General features: G+C 42.3%; 1 protein-coding gene across 5 annotated transcripts in view; it reads right to left on the bottom strand.

Moving 5' to 3' along the window:
* The window catches only part of ADCY4 (adenylate cyclase 4), an 85,336-nt gene that overhangs the window by 1,363 nt on the left and 69,945 nt on the right, over positions 1–14,028 (bottom strand). For all 5 annotated transcript variants that reach the window (XM_044274903.1, XM_044274894.1, XM_044274875.1 and 2 more), the window contains exons 16-25: positions 13,320–13,404; positions 12,076–12,213; positions 10,797–10,883; positions 8,959–9,143; positions 8,677–8,761; positions 7,899–8,057; positions 5,703–5,849; positions 4,711–4,818; positions 3,534–3,648; positions 3,261–3,385 (exon numbers count right to left, since the gene is read on the bottom strand). In XM_044274903.1, the coding sequence (XP_044130838.1) occupies positions 3,261–3,385; positions 3,534–3,648; positions 4,711–4,818; positions 5,703–5,849; positions 7,899–8,057; positions 8,677–8,761; positions 8,959–9,143; positions 10,797–10,883; positions 12,076–12,213; positions 13,320–13,404 (1,234 nt within the window). The remainder of the gene's footprint in view (positions 1–3,260; positions 3,386–3,533; positions 3,649–4,710; positions 4,819–5,702; positions 5,850–7,898; positions 8,058–8,676; positions 8,762–8,958; positions 9,144–10,796; positions 10,884–12,075; positions 12,214–13,319; positions 13,405–14,028) is intronic.

Genomic DNA, 14,028 nt, shown 5'->3' with positions numbered 1-14,028 from the left:
TTATTGGGGATGATGCCACAAGGTTTGCATACCTAGATTTGGGGATGTTCTGCCATTTTTCTCTGCAGATCTGCTCAAACTCTGTTAGGCCGCATGGGCCTCTCCAGAGATTTTAGATTTGGTTCAAGACAGGTGTCTGGCTGGACCACTCAAGGGCATTCACAGAGATAACCCTAAGCCACTTCTGTGTTGTCTTGGCTGTGTGCTTAGGGTCAGTGTCTTTTTGGAAGGTGAACCTTTGTCCCAGTCTGAGGTCCAGAGCACCCTGGATCAGGTTTTCATAAAAAATATCTCTGTACTTTGCTCCATACACCATTTCCTAAACCCTTATCAGTCTCCTTGTCCCAGCTGATCAAAAACAGCCCCACAACATGATGCTGCCATCCCCATGTTTCACTGTAGGGATGGTATTGGGGGCAGATAATGAACAGTGCCTTGTTTTCTCCAGGCACAATGCTTAAAATCTTGTTTCTTACAGAAACTCCAGGAGGGTTTTCATGTGTCTTTTACTGAGAAAATGCTTCTTTCTGGCCACTGTACCATAACGTTCAGATTGGTGGAGTGCTGCAGTGAAGGTTGACCTTCTGGAAGTTTATTTCATCTGCTCACAGGATCTTTGGAGCTTAGCCAGAGTGACCATTGGGCTCTTGGTCAGCTCTCTTACCAAAGTTCTTCTCCCCCCTAATTAGTTTAGTGGGGCAGCCAGCTCTTGGAAGTGTCCTGGTTGTTCCAAACGTTTACCATTTAAGAAATATGTCGGCCTCTATGTTCTTGAACTTTCCGTGCAGTAAACATTTTTTGTACTCTTTTCCAGATCTGCGCCTCCACACAATCCTGTCTCTGAGCTCTACAGGCAGTTCTTTCCTCCTCATGGCTTGGTTTTGCTACAAATGGTCAGCTGTGAGACCTTATATAGACATAGTCTTTGGAAATCATGTCGAATCAACTGAATTTACTAACGGTGGACTCCAATCCAGGTGTATAAACATCTCAAATATGAGCAAGAGAAATGGGAGGCCCCGAGAGCTAAATTAATAGTGTCATGGCAAGGGGTCTGAATACTAATGTCCATGCAAAAATATTAGTTTTTCCCGTTTAATAAATTAGCAAAAGTTTGGGGTATTCATTCAGTGCAGATTGATGGAGAAAATGTGATTTTTATTTTTTTTACACAAGGCCACAACTTGTAACTGATCCCGGAACCAATATAAACTATACATTAATACCATTAAGTAATAAATAACCTTCTCCTTTCTCTGATTGTTCATAAAGTGCATCCATTAATAATGGGAGCACTGAAAATAATACATTTACAGCGATTAAAAGGAGCACCGTTTAATAATGCAGCATGCTTTTTAGCATATAAAAATGGCCAAGACACAATGGCTCATAAATAAAAATTGCACTTATAAGCACTAAATGGCAACACCACATCAACAATTAAACTTTTATAGGTGTGATACAATTTACAGCCTGGCAGCCAGAGTCAATTAGGAACTTCAGTATAGCCTGCAAATGACTACTTAAAAGGGAATCGGTCACCAGCGTTAGGCCGAATGCACACAGCAGTGTTCAGCGGCCGAGAGCGGTCCGTGGTATGCCGGGCTGGATTCCTGTTCAGAGCAGGAGCGCACGGCGTCATTGGTTGCTATGACGCCGTGCACTTCATGCCGCCACTGAACTACAGAAATACACTTGTATAGTGTATTACTGTAGTGCAGCGGCGACATGAAGCGCACGGCGTCATAGCAACCTATGACGCCGTGCGCTCCTGCTCTGAACAGGAATCCAGCCCGGCATACCACGGACCGCTCTCGGCCGCGGAAAACGGCATGTGCATTCGGCCTTATGCCGCTTTCTCTAACTGCTGTATAAACTGATGCTGGATACCCTGAGCAAAACACTGGGTGCTTTTCCTGTACGGACCCAGTCATTTTGCTGCTGAAAATCAATATTGAACAGCTCCAGCACGAGCAGAGTGCTGGAGTCCTCTTTACAGCAGTCCTTCAGCAGCGCCTGTATGCCCCTGTTTTAGGAAGAGAATTGTCAGAGGGCAATTGAGTGGGCTTCAGCACTGATTTTAGCAAAATGACTGGGTCAGTAAAAGAAAGTGACTCTTTTGGTCAGGGTCTTTGCCACCAATTTATGCCACCTTCAGAGAGGACAGATTCCTATTAAATATGTACATTAGTAAATCAACTGTATAGGTGGGCTCAGGGGTGTCCTCTGCTGTGACTACCTGCAGCGGAGGAGGGGAAGTGGTCAAATATGAGTGTGTGTGTGTGTGTGTGTGTGTGTGTGTGTGTGTGTGTGCGTGCGTGCGTGCATGTGGGCACAAGTTTTACTACTAGAGAGGAAGTGGAGGGCGCTGCTGTGACCACCAATAAAGGGTGCTCAATGCTGACAATGGGGCTTAGAAAACTGTGTATTTTTTCAGGTGAATTTCTGAACACCTCTTTACTGTACCTTCTGCAGGAAAGTAGAGTTGTTAAAGAAAATAACCAGTAGCAGTGGAAGCAGTCTCTCTTTCTTTCTAGACTCACATATGGCAAATGTTTATTCTGCCAACACATACACAGTGGGTTTTCTAATATTCATCCAAAATCTTGGAAATCATGTTTAGGGCCTTTTGATGCAGATTTTTAAAGGGAACCTGTCACCAGGATTTTGTGTATAGAGCTGAGGACATGGGTTGCTAGATGGCCGCTAGCACATCCGCAATACCCAGTCCCCATAGCTCTGTGTGCTTTTATTGTGTAAAAAAAAAAAAAAGAGATTTGATACATATGCAAATTAACCGGAGATGAGTCCTGTACATGAGATGAGTCTGGGACAGGACTTCTCAGGTTATTTTGCATATGTATCAAATCGGGGTTTTTACACAATAAAAGCACACAGAGCTATAGGGACTGGGTATTGCGGATGTGCTAGCGGCCATCTAGCAACCCATGTGCTTAGCTCTATACACAAAATCCCATTGACAGGTTCCCTTTAAATCAAATCAAGGAGTTGATAGTAAAGGAAGGGGAGTTATAAAGTGGAGATACTATAGGATACTCTCTTTTTTATCTACTCCTAGTTTTGGCTTCAAAAACTGCATCAACATGCAACATGAAACCATACTTTTTCATATATAATACAATTCAAGTGCTGATTTGGGATGTGATGGATTCAGAATAACATATCTTACTATCATAACAATCTCCATCATTTTCTATTAACTGCGACCAGTTCATAAATCCTTTTAATGTCGGAGGTACCTGAATTTTCCCAAGTACACCTGTGCTGTCCATTCGGCTTGCCACATTTACTGTGTTACCCCAGATGTCATATTGAGGCTTTTGGGCTCCTATAACCCCAGCAACTACAGGTCCGTGATTAATACCTAGGTGATGGGAAAAAGGAAGATTCCTAGTGAACTATATGGAAAACTGAGAGGATATATGAACAAATAAATAAATATATATATATATATAAATATATATATATAAATAAAAAATACATAAATAGCCAAGATATAACACTTAACTCACCAACACGCAGCTTGAAATTGTTAAAAGAGTGCTTATTGATCAAGTCCAGCTTTCCTATAAGGGCAGTAGCAAACTCTACCATGATGCCAATATGGTTATAATTCCTGTCTCCATCCTATATAAGAAATAGACATGAATCAGAAATGTCAGCAGAGATAATTCACATAGGATTCCGCACAGCAGTGTCCTTTTTTAGGCAGGAATGGGGCTGGGTGGAAAAATAGGTCCTATGGTTTAGAAAAAAGGAATGGCCATAGCTCCCTGTTACCTGAATACTATACTGGCGATGGGCAGCCTGTATAGTACTCCACAGGCTCCTCTAAGCCGTGGGCTCTGGGCATGAAAGAGTTAAAACAATATTCTAATGAGGTCGATGAGCCAAACAACAGTGTGGAGGTTTTAACCGTGTAATTTCCAGATTGCACAGTTAAGGGCTCTTTCACATCTGCGTTATTGTCTTCCGGCATAGAGTTCCGTCGTCGGGGCTCTATGCCGGAAGAATACTGATCAGGATTATCCTAATGCATTCTGAATGGACAGTCCGTCCTTCAGGATGCATCAGGATGTCTTCCGTTCCAAAAATCCGGAACACTTGCCGCAAGGCCGGATCCAGAATGAATGCCCATTGAAAGGCATTGATCCGGATCCGGCCTTAAGCTAAACGTCGTTTCGGCGCATTGCCGGATGCGACGTTTAGCTTTTTCTCAATGGTTACCATGGCTGCCGGGACGCTAAGTCCTGGCAGCCATGGTAAAGTGTAGTGGGGAGCAGCATACTTACCAACCGTGCGGCTCCCGGGGCGCTCCAGAGTGACGTCAGGGCGCCCCACGCACATGGATGACGTGATCGCATGGATTACATGATCCATGCGCATGGGGCGCTCTGACGTCATTCTGTAGCGCCCCGGGAGCCGCACGGATGGTAAGTATGCTGCTCGCCCGCTCCCCACTACTACTATGGCAACCAGGACTTTAATAGCGTCCTGGGTGCCATAGTAACACTGAAAGCATTTTGAAGACGGATCCGTCTTCAAATGCTTTCAGTACACTTGCGTTTTTCCGGATCCGGCGTGTAATTCCGGCAAGTGGAGTACACGCCGGATCCGGACAACGCAAGTGTGAAAGAGGCCTAAGAGCGAACCGTGACCAGTGAGTATATCTGTCGGTATGAAGGATACCTGTGGGTTTTCTTGTCCTGATGTAGCGTTTAATCCTGTTGCTGCCATATATGCACTGCCGATGGTTTTGATTTTTTCAACACTGCTGAATTTCGGTTTTGAAAGCAGCTGGAAAAGAATAAAGCATGTACAATTCTAGTTATTCATCTTTTATACCTTTGAAGTTATACTTGACAACTAATGATATATCTTTCTAAAGCAACACCAAGCATGTCTCATGGGGACATATTTTGTCAGCACCTCAAATGCACACACAATAAACTCCCAAACGTTATTTCTAATGCTTTCATCTGCATTTTATTTCATCAGAATATCAGTCATTGCGTGTTGTTATTCACTCAGAGGTACAATGTGACACATGCAGAACAAGGGGAGAAATCTTATATTCTGCAGTCAGGTTCACAAATAAGCATCACCTGCTCGTCAGTGGAGGAGACCACTGCTATTACATCTCCTTCACTGTAGGGGGGGGAACGATCGCTAATGCCGCCACTTGTCCCCATACAGATTCATATTATTTTCCGGCAGCAAAGTGTGATTAGAGCGCAATCTGCCACTGGCAAACCATTTTTTTAGCCTGCATAAAAAATGCGACTGCCTGATGAACGAGCGTTTGTTTGTTCATTGCGTAATCGGCGGCACTTTTACATAGGCAGATCATCGCTAAGGTGTCAATTTACACATGGACACTTTTTCTGCAGTGTGTGGATGAGATCTGGTAAAATCTCATCTACTTTGTCCAAATCTGTAAGTGGCAAAACCACATATTACAGTGGCAACAGACAATCTGCAGCATTTCCACTACGTTTAGAAGTAGCCTTATAGTTGTGTATTTATAATGACATTCTATTACTGCACAGATTTGATTTTTATTTTTTTGGGGTGGGGCAGGGAGGACATGAATTCCACCAGCAGTTTAAAGTTCAGTAATTCATTTCTGACTTTATGAAAAAAAATAAAATAAAAATAAAGTATACATATTTTTTTCTCACCTCATCAAAATCTGCTATTATCTCATTAAGTAGACGCAGACACTCCAAGCCCTCGTGGTTTTCATCACATTCTGTGTAAAATTCCTTGAAGTCAGGTATTGATGCAAACATGACACAGACACAGTCATAAGACTGGTAATACAGGTCCTGCAGGTACAGAAGGCATGCTTATTGCTTTAACCCCTCTTACAAATAAAGAATCAAAGAGATCAGATCAGGGATCAGCAACCTTCAACACTCCAGCTGCTGTGAAACTACAACTCCCAGCATGCACACTTTCTTGGCTGTTCTTGTAGCTCCCATAGAAGTGAACGGAGGATTCTGTAGCCTGGAGTTGTATTTTCAGAACAGCTGGAGTGCCAGAGGTTGCTGATCCCTGGACATGAGACTGACAGACGGAAAAAGAGAAAGATAAAACACCTGCAGAGGAGCTGGGGATGTCGTGGGGGCGCCAATAGACTGGCCAGATGGTGTAGACCAAGATGATAGAGTAGAATAAATAATGAGATGGTGGATCATAACATATAATAAAATCAAATGAATCAAAAATATAAACCCTGTGATGGGACTTACTTCACCAGGGAGGGGGTAGAAGATAAGCTCAGTACACTTGTGCCCTTTCCTCCCTCGCCGATGGTCGCTTGTCAGATGTTATGAAAGCTTCTGTATCCCCAAGATCATCACAGGGACTCCAGAATAGATAATCAATAAGCTCAACGCATATATATATATTATTACTGAGTCCAGGAGAGTTAATCAGGGTAGATTTACCCATGAATTGTAGATGTATGTGGGTATCCTAAATGGGGTTCAAGTCCTGCGTTATATATTAGACTGGAACCGGAAGGCCATTCGGTGCGTTTCGCCGTGGAATTCAAGTGGCTGTATGTTGATATCCTAAATAAGGTTCCAGTCTTGTGATAAATGCCAGACCTCAACTGGAAGTGGCCGCTCAGTGCATTCCGCAGTGGACTGCAAGCGCCAGGGGAAGGCCATGGTAACGATAATGTAGGGCCCCGGGGGTGGCGTATTTCCGACTTCCGGCCACCCTAATTGAACACAGCACTCACAATTAGCTAGTGACTATATTGTGTCCATATATACATGTACGTGTGTATAACTTCCTTTATGCTACTGAAGAAGGGGACTTGTATATTTCCCCTAAAACGCGTTGAGCTTATTGATTTTCCAATAAAGACTTCTGCCTACCTACTCTGGAGTTCCTGTGATGATCTTAGAGATACAGAAGCTTTCATAACATCTGACAAATGACCTCAGCGAGGGAACAAGTGTACTGAGCTTATCTTGTACCCCCCTCCCTGGTGAAGTAAGTCCTATTCCCTAATCACAGGGGTGATTTTAATATTTTTATTTATTTGATTTTATTATTAACATAATTTATTATATTTTATGATCCACCATATCATTATTTATTCTACTGTATCATCTTGGTCTACACCATCTGGCCGGTCTATTGGCACCCCCACGACATCCCCAGCTCCTCTGCAGGTGTTTTGTCTCTCTAGCACAGGGATTCTCAACCTGCGGCCCTCCAGCTGTTGTAAAACTATGCCTTTCTGTAGGCTGATAGCTGTAGGCTGTCCGGGAATGATGGGAGTTGTAGTTTTGCAACAGCTGGAGGGCCACAGGTTGTGCATGCCTGCTCTAGCATATTTTGCAGTTTACCCAGCCCTTCTTGGTGCACTGTCCCTTTGGGTGCAGCCTTGATTGACCTTTCTACTTCCTATATATATTTACATCTAGTCCCTGGCACCTGCTTCATACCTATCTGGTAGCCCTCTGGCGCCACTTCCACCATGCCCTTCTCCCAATCCCCCACCTACTCACCCCCTCCTCAGCCCTAACTCTGTTTTCTTTTATCTATAGATAGACAAAGGCCTCATTGAGTGGGCCGAAACGTTGCCTGGGAAATAAATTGGGTCATCACCCTTTCACCTGAAGTCTGAGTGCTGCCTCGTTTTTTGGATTTATTAGATAGATAGACAGAGATGGATATTAGACAGAGAGATAGACAGATATTAGATAAACAGACTGTACACTGTTATTTTGACAGGTTTTACGCATTAATGCAACAAAAACCCATGATGCACCAAATTGCATCGGTGCAGTGTGTGAACAAGTAATCCTGGCGACTTCTAAATGTATACACAACAGAGCTTATTAGGAGTAAATTACCTCATTCCTAAGGTTCTGCCCAATAAACTGCTGGGCTACATCAGCTGGAAGGACATTTTCCAGCAGAACACGATTAAGATTCTCCATGGTCTCAATACGTTCACGCTCCATTTTAAACTTCCTTTTCCAAAGAAAGTCAAGCCGACAGTAAAATTCGTTCTGCAAAGTTAGAAAATTATAGAAATGTGAACATCAACTATAATTCACATAATACTACTACAAAATGATTCACTGAACTAACATTCCCACAACACCGACATAAAATCCATAGATAGTAATTTACTCATTAAGCAACATCTATTTTTATTAATGGACCATTAGGCTCTGCAGCCTGTTATTCCTACATTGGGAGCTGCTGTTCTCCATTAACAAGATAGAATCATGATCATTTAAAGAAGGCAGCATCCAATAGATCAGAAAGCCAGCTTTCCTATCTGTTAGAAACATCTTCATGCATATACCACAATACAGTACACAGGCATGTTGATGTGTTGGGGGCCGAAAAAAAATTATGGTAGCTTTTCTGTGCAGAAAGTAACAACACTGTATAGTGGACAGAAGAAACTTAGATGTAATAGTCAGAAGATGCTCAAAATGTATCACAATGGTCAGGGGCATATGTGCTCCAGGGCAAAAGCTCACGAGCTGCAGCATGTCCAGTGTAAAGCTGCCCCATTGCGCTCCAGACAAAAATGACCAGTAAAAGGATTCGGCGGAATGGGTTTCCTCATATTTTTCTCCTTGGTGTCCAAATCCTCAACAAATGACAAGGACTCACCTGCCGGGCCAGTGCCAAGAGGGTTAAGAAGAAGATGAATAATGAAACACTGCCCATCATTTTCGGCTCCTTTAGGAGTCCTAGCCTAAAGTAAGAAAACAATACATGTAATATAATGTGATAATTGTGAAGAACACAGTGGTCATGTGATTAGTAATCTGTTTATGAGGACTTACTAAGATATATAACTCCCAGCATGTTCCAAAAGAATATCTGGAGACTGTGCTGTAAGTGGTGTACTAGATCAATAGCTATAACACAAAGCTGGCGACAGGAGCGTACCTGGAAATGTTCTGGCTCTTAGACAGCAAATCAATGTAACAGTCAGATAGCCAGCTGTGAGTGTGCAAGAAGATTATATTGTATATCACCAGGGCGATGCTCAGCAGGATCAGCTTGACTTCAAAGTTCATGAGCAGGAATGCAGAGCAAGCGAGCAGCCCCAGAATGCAGCAGTACATGTAATACTAGAGAGGGGGGAAAAAGAGTGAGAAAGTCGCTGTGTATACAACTAATACCATCGCCTCATACACTTATGTAGAACTCATTTATACAGGGTGGTCCATGGAAAAGTAGGCCGCCTCTAATAGATCTAAATCACACTGCCTAATAGTAAATCTTAGTTGTCCATAGCAACCAAGACAGATTTACTATTAGGCCGTTTGGATTATTAGGATTTTTGCAATGTTAGAGAGGAGGATTCCGCCTCCTGCGGAATGAGATGAGGTGTTGTGCACCACACCTCAAGTCTTTGTGTGTTCCTCCAGAGACAGACTGGTAAGATGATGAGTAATGTTCAGTACGGGAGCGTAAGAACAGTGACACCCTACTGTACATGCCAAGTGACGAACATATTAACTTCACTGAAGCAATAAATATGGTGTAGTATGTGAATCGGGGTAAGAACATAACTAGCAAAAGACATGGGACCACCATTATGAAATACAAAAGTGGCACACTAACATATACTTCTTGGAATATGTAGATTTACACTGCACTTGGGCACTACGCTCCGCACAGACACTTGGAAATTTTGCCTGTGAGATTATATATCATATTATGTACATACACACACATTTATCTATGTATATGCGAGATGAGGATGGAGGTCAATTACTCGCACGTTGTCCTTTGCAGTGGCGGCCCAGTGTCATTACAAGTGCTCAGTACCATTCAAGTGAATGGCATGAGCAGTTGTAATTACATGGCACCACTGCTGCAAAGGAGACAACGCGTGGGTAAACTATGAAAAGGAGGCAGCACAAGCGGAAGGGGTGTTGCAACTCGGACCCCCTCCTATCTGATATTGATGACCTATCTTGAGGATAAGTCAGCAATATTACTCCACTGTACAACCCCTTTAAGAAATGCTAAATCTGAGTCTATTTTATGCATGAAGGGAGCATTTCTCAGGTTTTAGCTAATAGACCTGTAGCTGTAATACGTGGTCCTTATAAAACAGCATATTCAGCTGTACAGATTCACTTTCAGCCAATAGAAAACACACCAAAAAAGTATAACGTTTTTCGTGTGTTTGTTTCAAAGATAAACTTAGAACTAGGACATGCAGAAAAGAAATGGTGTTATAAGTAAACTACAAGGTCAAAAGTTATACAATGGAACATGCTATTACAACTATACAAAGAAAAATTGGCAATGCGTTTATAATCAATTAGACTGAAATTTAAAAAGGAGTATTCCAATTAGATGAAGACTGGTGGGAGTCCAATCACTAATCACAAGATGGAGCCCTGTAACCCTTAAATGAATGAAGCGGCAGGTCGTGCATGAGCACTACTGTCCATTCAGCCCTATGGGACTGCCAGAGATAGCAGAGTACAAGCGCTCAGCTTTTTCTGGCAGTCCTATAGAGATAAATAGAGCGGCACTGCACATGCTCGATATGGCGCTCCATTTAAGAGTTATGGGGCTCCATCTTTAAATCAGTGGGCATCCCAGCAGTCGGACCTCCACCAATCTAATAGTTACCCACTATCCTGTGGATAGGGGACAACTTCATCTAACTGGAACAATACCCCTTTAAAAATGTTTGTTTATTATCTCTATATATCAGATGCATATTTCTAAAGTCACTAAAACCAAACCAAAGCTCTACTAACCGGCAAACTGTATGGCATTTCGACTTCAGTGGCTGAAGTGGATGCATTCATGGACTCAACTCGACACAATGTTTCTGGTAAAAAGAACTGAATGAAAAGACTCCATCAGCGATTATCTTTTATGGCAGGGCTGGCCAACCTGAGGCTCTCCAGCTGTTGCAAAACTACAACTCCCAGCATGCCCAGACTACCTACAGCTATCAGCCTACAGCAGGGCATGGTGGGAGTTGTAGTTTTACAACAGCTGGAGAGCCTCACGTTGGCCATGCCTGTTTTATGGAATACAAAGAATTATAATCATTCTAGATAAAGCCTATAGGCCAAGAGTACCATACATTTTCAAACAGCAGACAGGGGGACCAGAACATGCACCAGGAAGACATTTTAGTGGTATGGCTGAAGTCACTGAGAAATGGAAATTGAGTAGCCCGTTTTCAAGACCAAGTCACTGGTTGAAGCTTGTAAGTAGGGACAGTACAGTAGGTAACACAAACGCACCCTAGAAATGTTTGCTATGCTTCTGTCCATGACTGAAAGTGATCAATTATTTTTTACATGGAATTAAAGTACTGTAACTCTAAACACACTTCCTTTCTCAACTTCCTCCACACTTCTAATTTGCCTCAGATCACAATTATAACTGAGATATAAAGAATTCTTCCCTATGTTTTCCAGGAGCTCCTTCTTACTATCCTGTGTCTGGCTGTAAGACCACTGGTTTCAGTAGGATCCTCTCCCCTGTGCCGTATGTGCAGCATTCACCTCATGTACAGCAGCTGCTATCCTCACACTGTAAAGTATACCTTTGATTCCCTTTGCTGTGTTTCTGTGTACCAGAAAACAAAGTATGAAGTGGTAGGCCAATGAGATGCCTAGTGCCATGTCTAGTCTGAGCTTATGCTGTCAACAGGGTTAGTCAGGCAGTCAAGTTGCCTCACAATATGTGAGCTAACTTTCCATCTACTCCATGTTTAGTTAGCATTCATAGATTACTTGCACACAAAAAAATGATACAGCACATACTACAGCCTCAAAGGCCATTACAGTCAAAGTGTAAAGTTGTCTTATTCCCTTCTCAGATGAGCCTACTAAATGCCATGTACCACACATTATATATATATATATATATATATATATATATATATATATATATATATATATATATATATATATATATATATATATACACACACATACATATATATACACACATACATATACATACACATACACACACACACACACACACACAAACAAAACATTAAAAGTGATCAATTACCAAGTTAAACACTGCCATAAACAGCACAGTGAGAACAGTCAGGATTCCAAAGGGCACTCTCAACCAGGGCCGGCTGGAGAGAGCAGAGGAGAGGGAAGGAACCCAGTGGAGAAGTTGGGGGCCTTTAAGGATACATTTCTGTTGGAGTAATAAACAACAAAGTAAATCTGATTAAACAAGGCAACTAGCATATAAAACACAAAGAAGCTGTGGGCATTCACTGGCTAAATTTGTGGACTGACATTTATTATCAGAATTTGCCCATGCTGGTTCTGGACTGATTGAGCTTGCGCGTTTATGTGCATGAGCTCTATTTTGCAATTCAGAGGCCAACAAATGTCCAAATATAGTCCCTATGTCCATGTAAGAAAGCTTGAACAAGACCTGGAAGATTAAAGGGGTTGTCCGTTATTTTTATTTAAGACCTATCCTCAGGATAGGACATCAATATCAGATTGGCTGGGGTCCGATACCTGAATAGAAGGCGCACGCCATGTCAGCGCAGCCTTCTCTTCATTGTTTACCTGCTCACCGTCAACACTGCAGTTGTGAGCAGGTATAATTACAAGAAGCGGTCCCATTCACGAAGGAGCAGTCCCTCAGAATGAATGGGACAGCTTAGGTGTAATTACACCTGCTCACTGCTGCTGTTGTGATGGTGAGCCGGTAAACAATGAAGAGAAGGCAGCGCTGGCACGGTGTGAACCTTCTCTTCAACCAGCTGATCGGCGGGGGTGCCGGGTGTCTGCTATATTTTATTATTAGAGTAAGGGTACAGTAAGTGACAGAGCCTCTTTAAAAATATATTTCTTTACATCTCAGCTCCAAATCTGTTTTAAGTCTACAACTCTAGATTCAAGTTTTTAAAATGCCACGTCAAGTCAAGTTTAACAAAAAAATGTAAGGCATCATATTGAAGTTGATACACGGTAGGCCATATGAACTTGGGGCAAGTGCAGGCAAGCTGTCTGCCACAACTAATGAGTGTCTCATGATGCCAGATGACAGACATTTACTAAATGTCTGAATATACTGAATATTGAGTCCACAGAACTTCTTTAAACAAATTTACACTACGATGCCCACATGGCACATTGTATAATCATTTATTGTGGTTTCAATCTAAAATATGGCTGGCATCACGATGTAATAGAATAATCAAGTATATATATTCATGCATCTGAAACAGAAGCAAATACTGTACGAAAATAAATGCAATCTAGAAAGCCCTGTAGGCCACTTACAGAGAGATGTCCAGCAAAGCAGGCAAATAGGAAAAGTAGAAATAAGAAGAATGAAATGCCATATGAGATGCCAAGGGTGCTGGTCCTAAAAGGAAAACACAGATCAGGGGACTGCAGGCGTAATATTAGTCACAGTTCAAAAACTCCTAAAAACCCAGTTTAAACTTTGCAATTTTCTACGCAGAACGGTCGTGTTTTATACAAATAGGGGGGAAGATTTATCATGAGGGGAATTTTTAAAGTCAGTTTTGTCTTGTTGTAATTTGGACCAAATTTATAAAATGTTGCATATTGTTTGTTAACTTTGGTGCGTCTTTAAGGCCTCATGCACACGACCGTTGTGTGTTTCGCGGTCTACAAACCGCGGATCCGCAAAACACGGATGGCACGGACAGCCTTTAATATAACTGCCTATTATTGTCCGCAAAGCGCGGACAAGAATAGGACAGGTTATATTTTTTTTGCGGACCACGGAACGGAGCAACATGGAGTGCTGTCCACATCTTTTGCAGCCCCATTGATGTGAATGGGTCCGCATCCGAGCCGCCAAAACTGCGGCTCGGATGCGGACTAAAACAACGGCCGTGTGCATGAGGCCTAAACCGAATCTTTTTATCTAAAAATGCTAATGCTGGATATTTTTTTTATGTCACCCTCTAATGGAGTGAGTTTGCAACATTTTAAAAAGTTGCAGTGATAAATCTGGAGT

This window comes from Bufo gargarizans, chromosome 1 (assembly GCF_014858855.1).
Source record: "Bufo gargarizans isolate SCDJY-AF-19 chromosome 1, ASM1485885v1, whole genome shotgun sequence".
Classification (NCBI taxonomy): Eukaryota; Metazoa; Chordata; class Amphibia; order Anura; family Bufonidae; genus Bufo; species Bufo gargarizans.
Note: the sequence above shows the minus strand (reverse complement) of the source record. Positions and strands in the feature narration are given on the sequence as shown.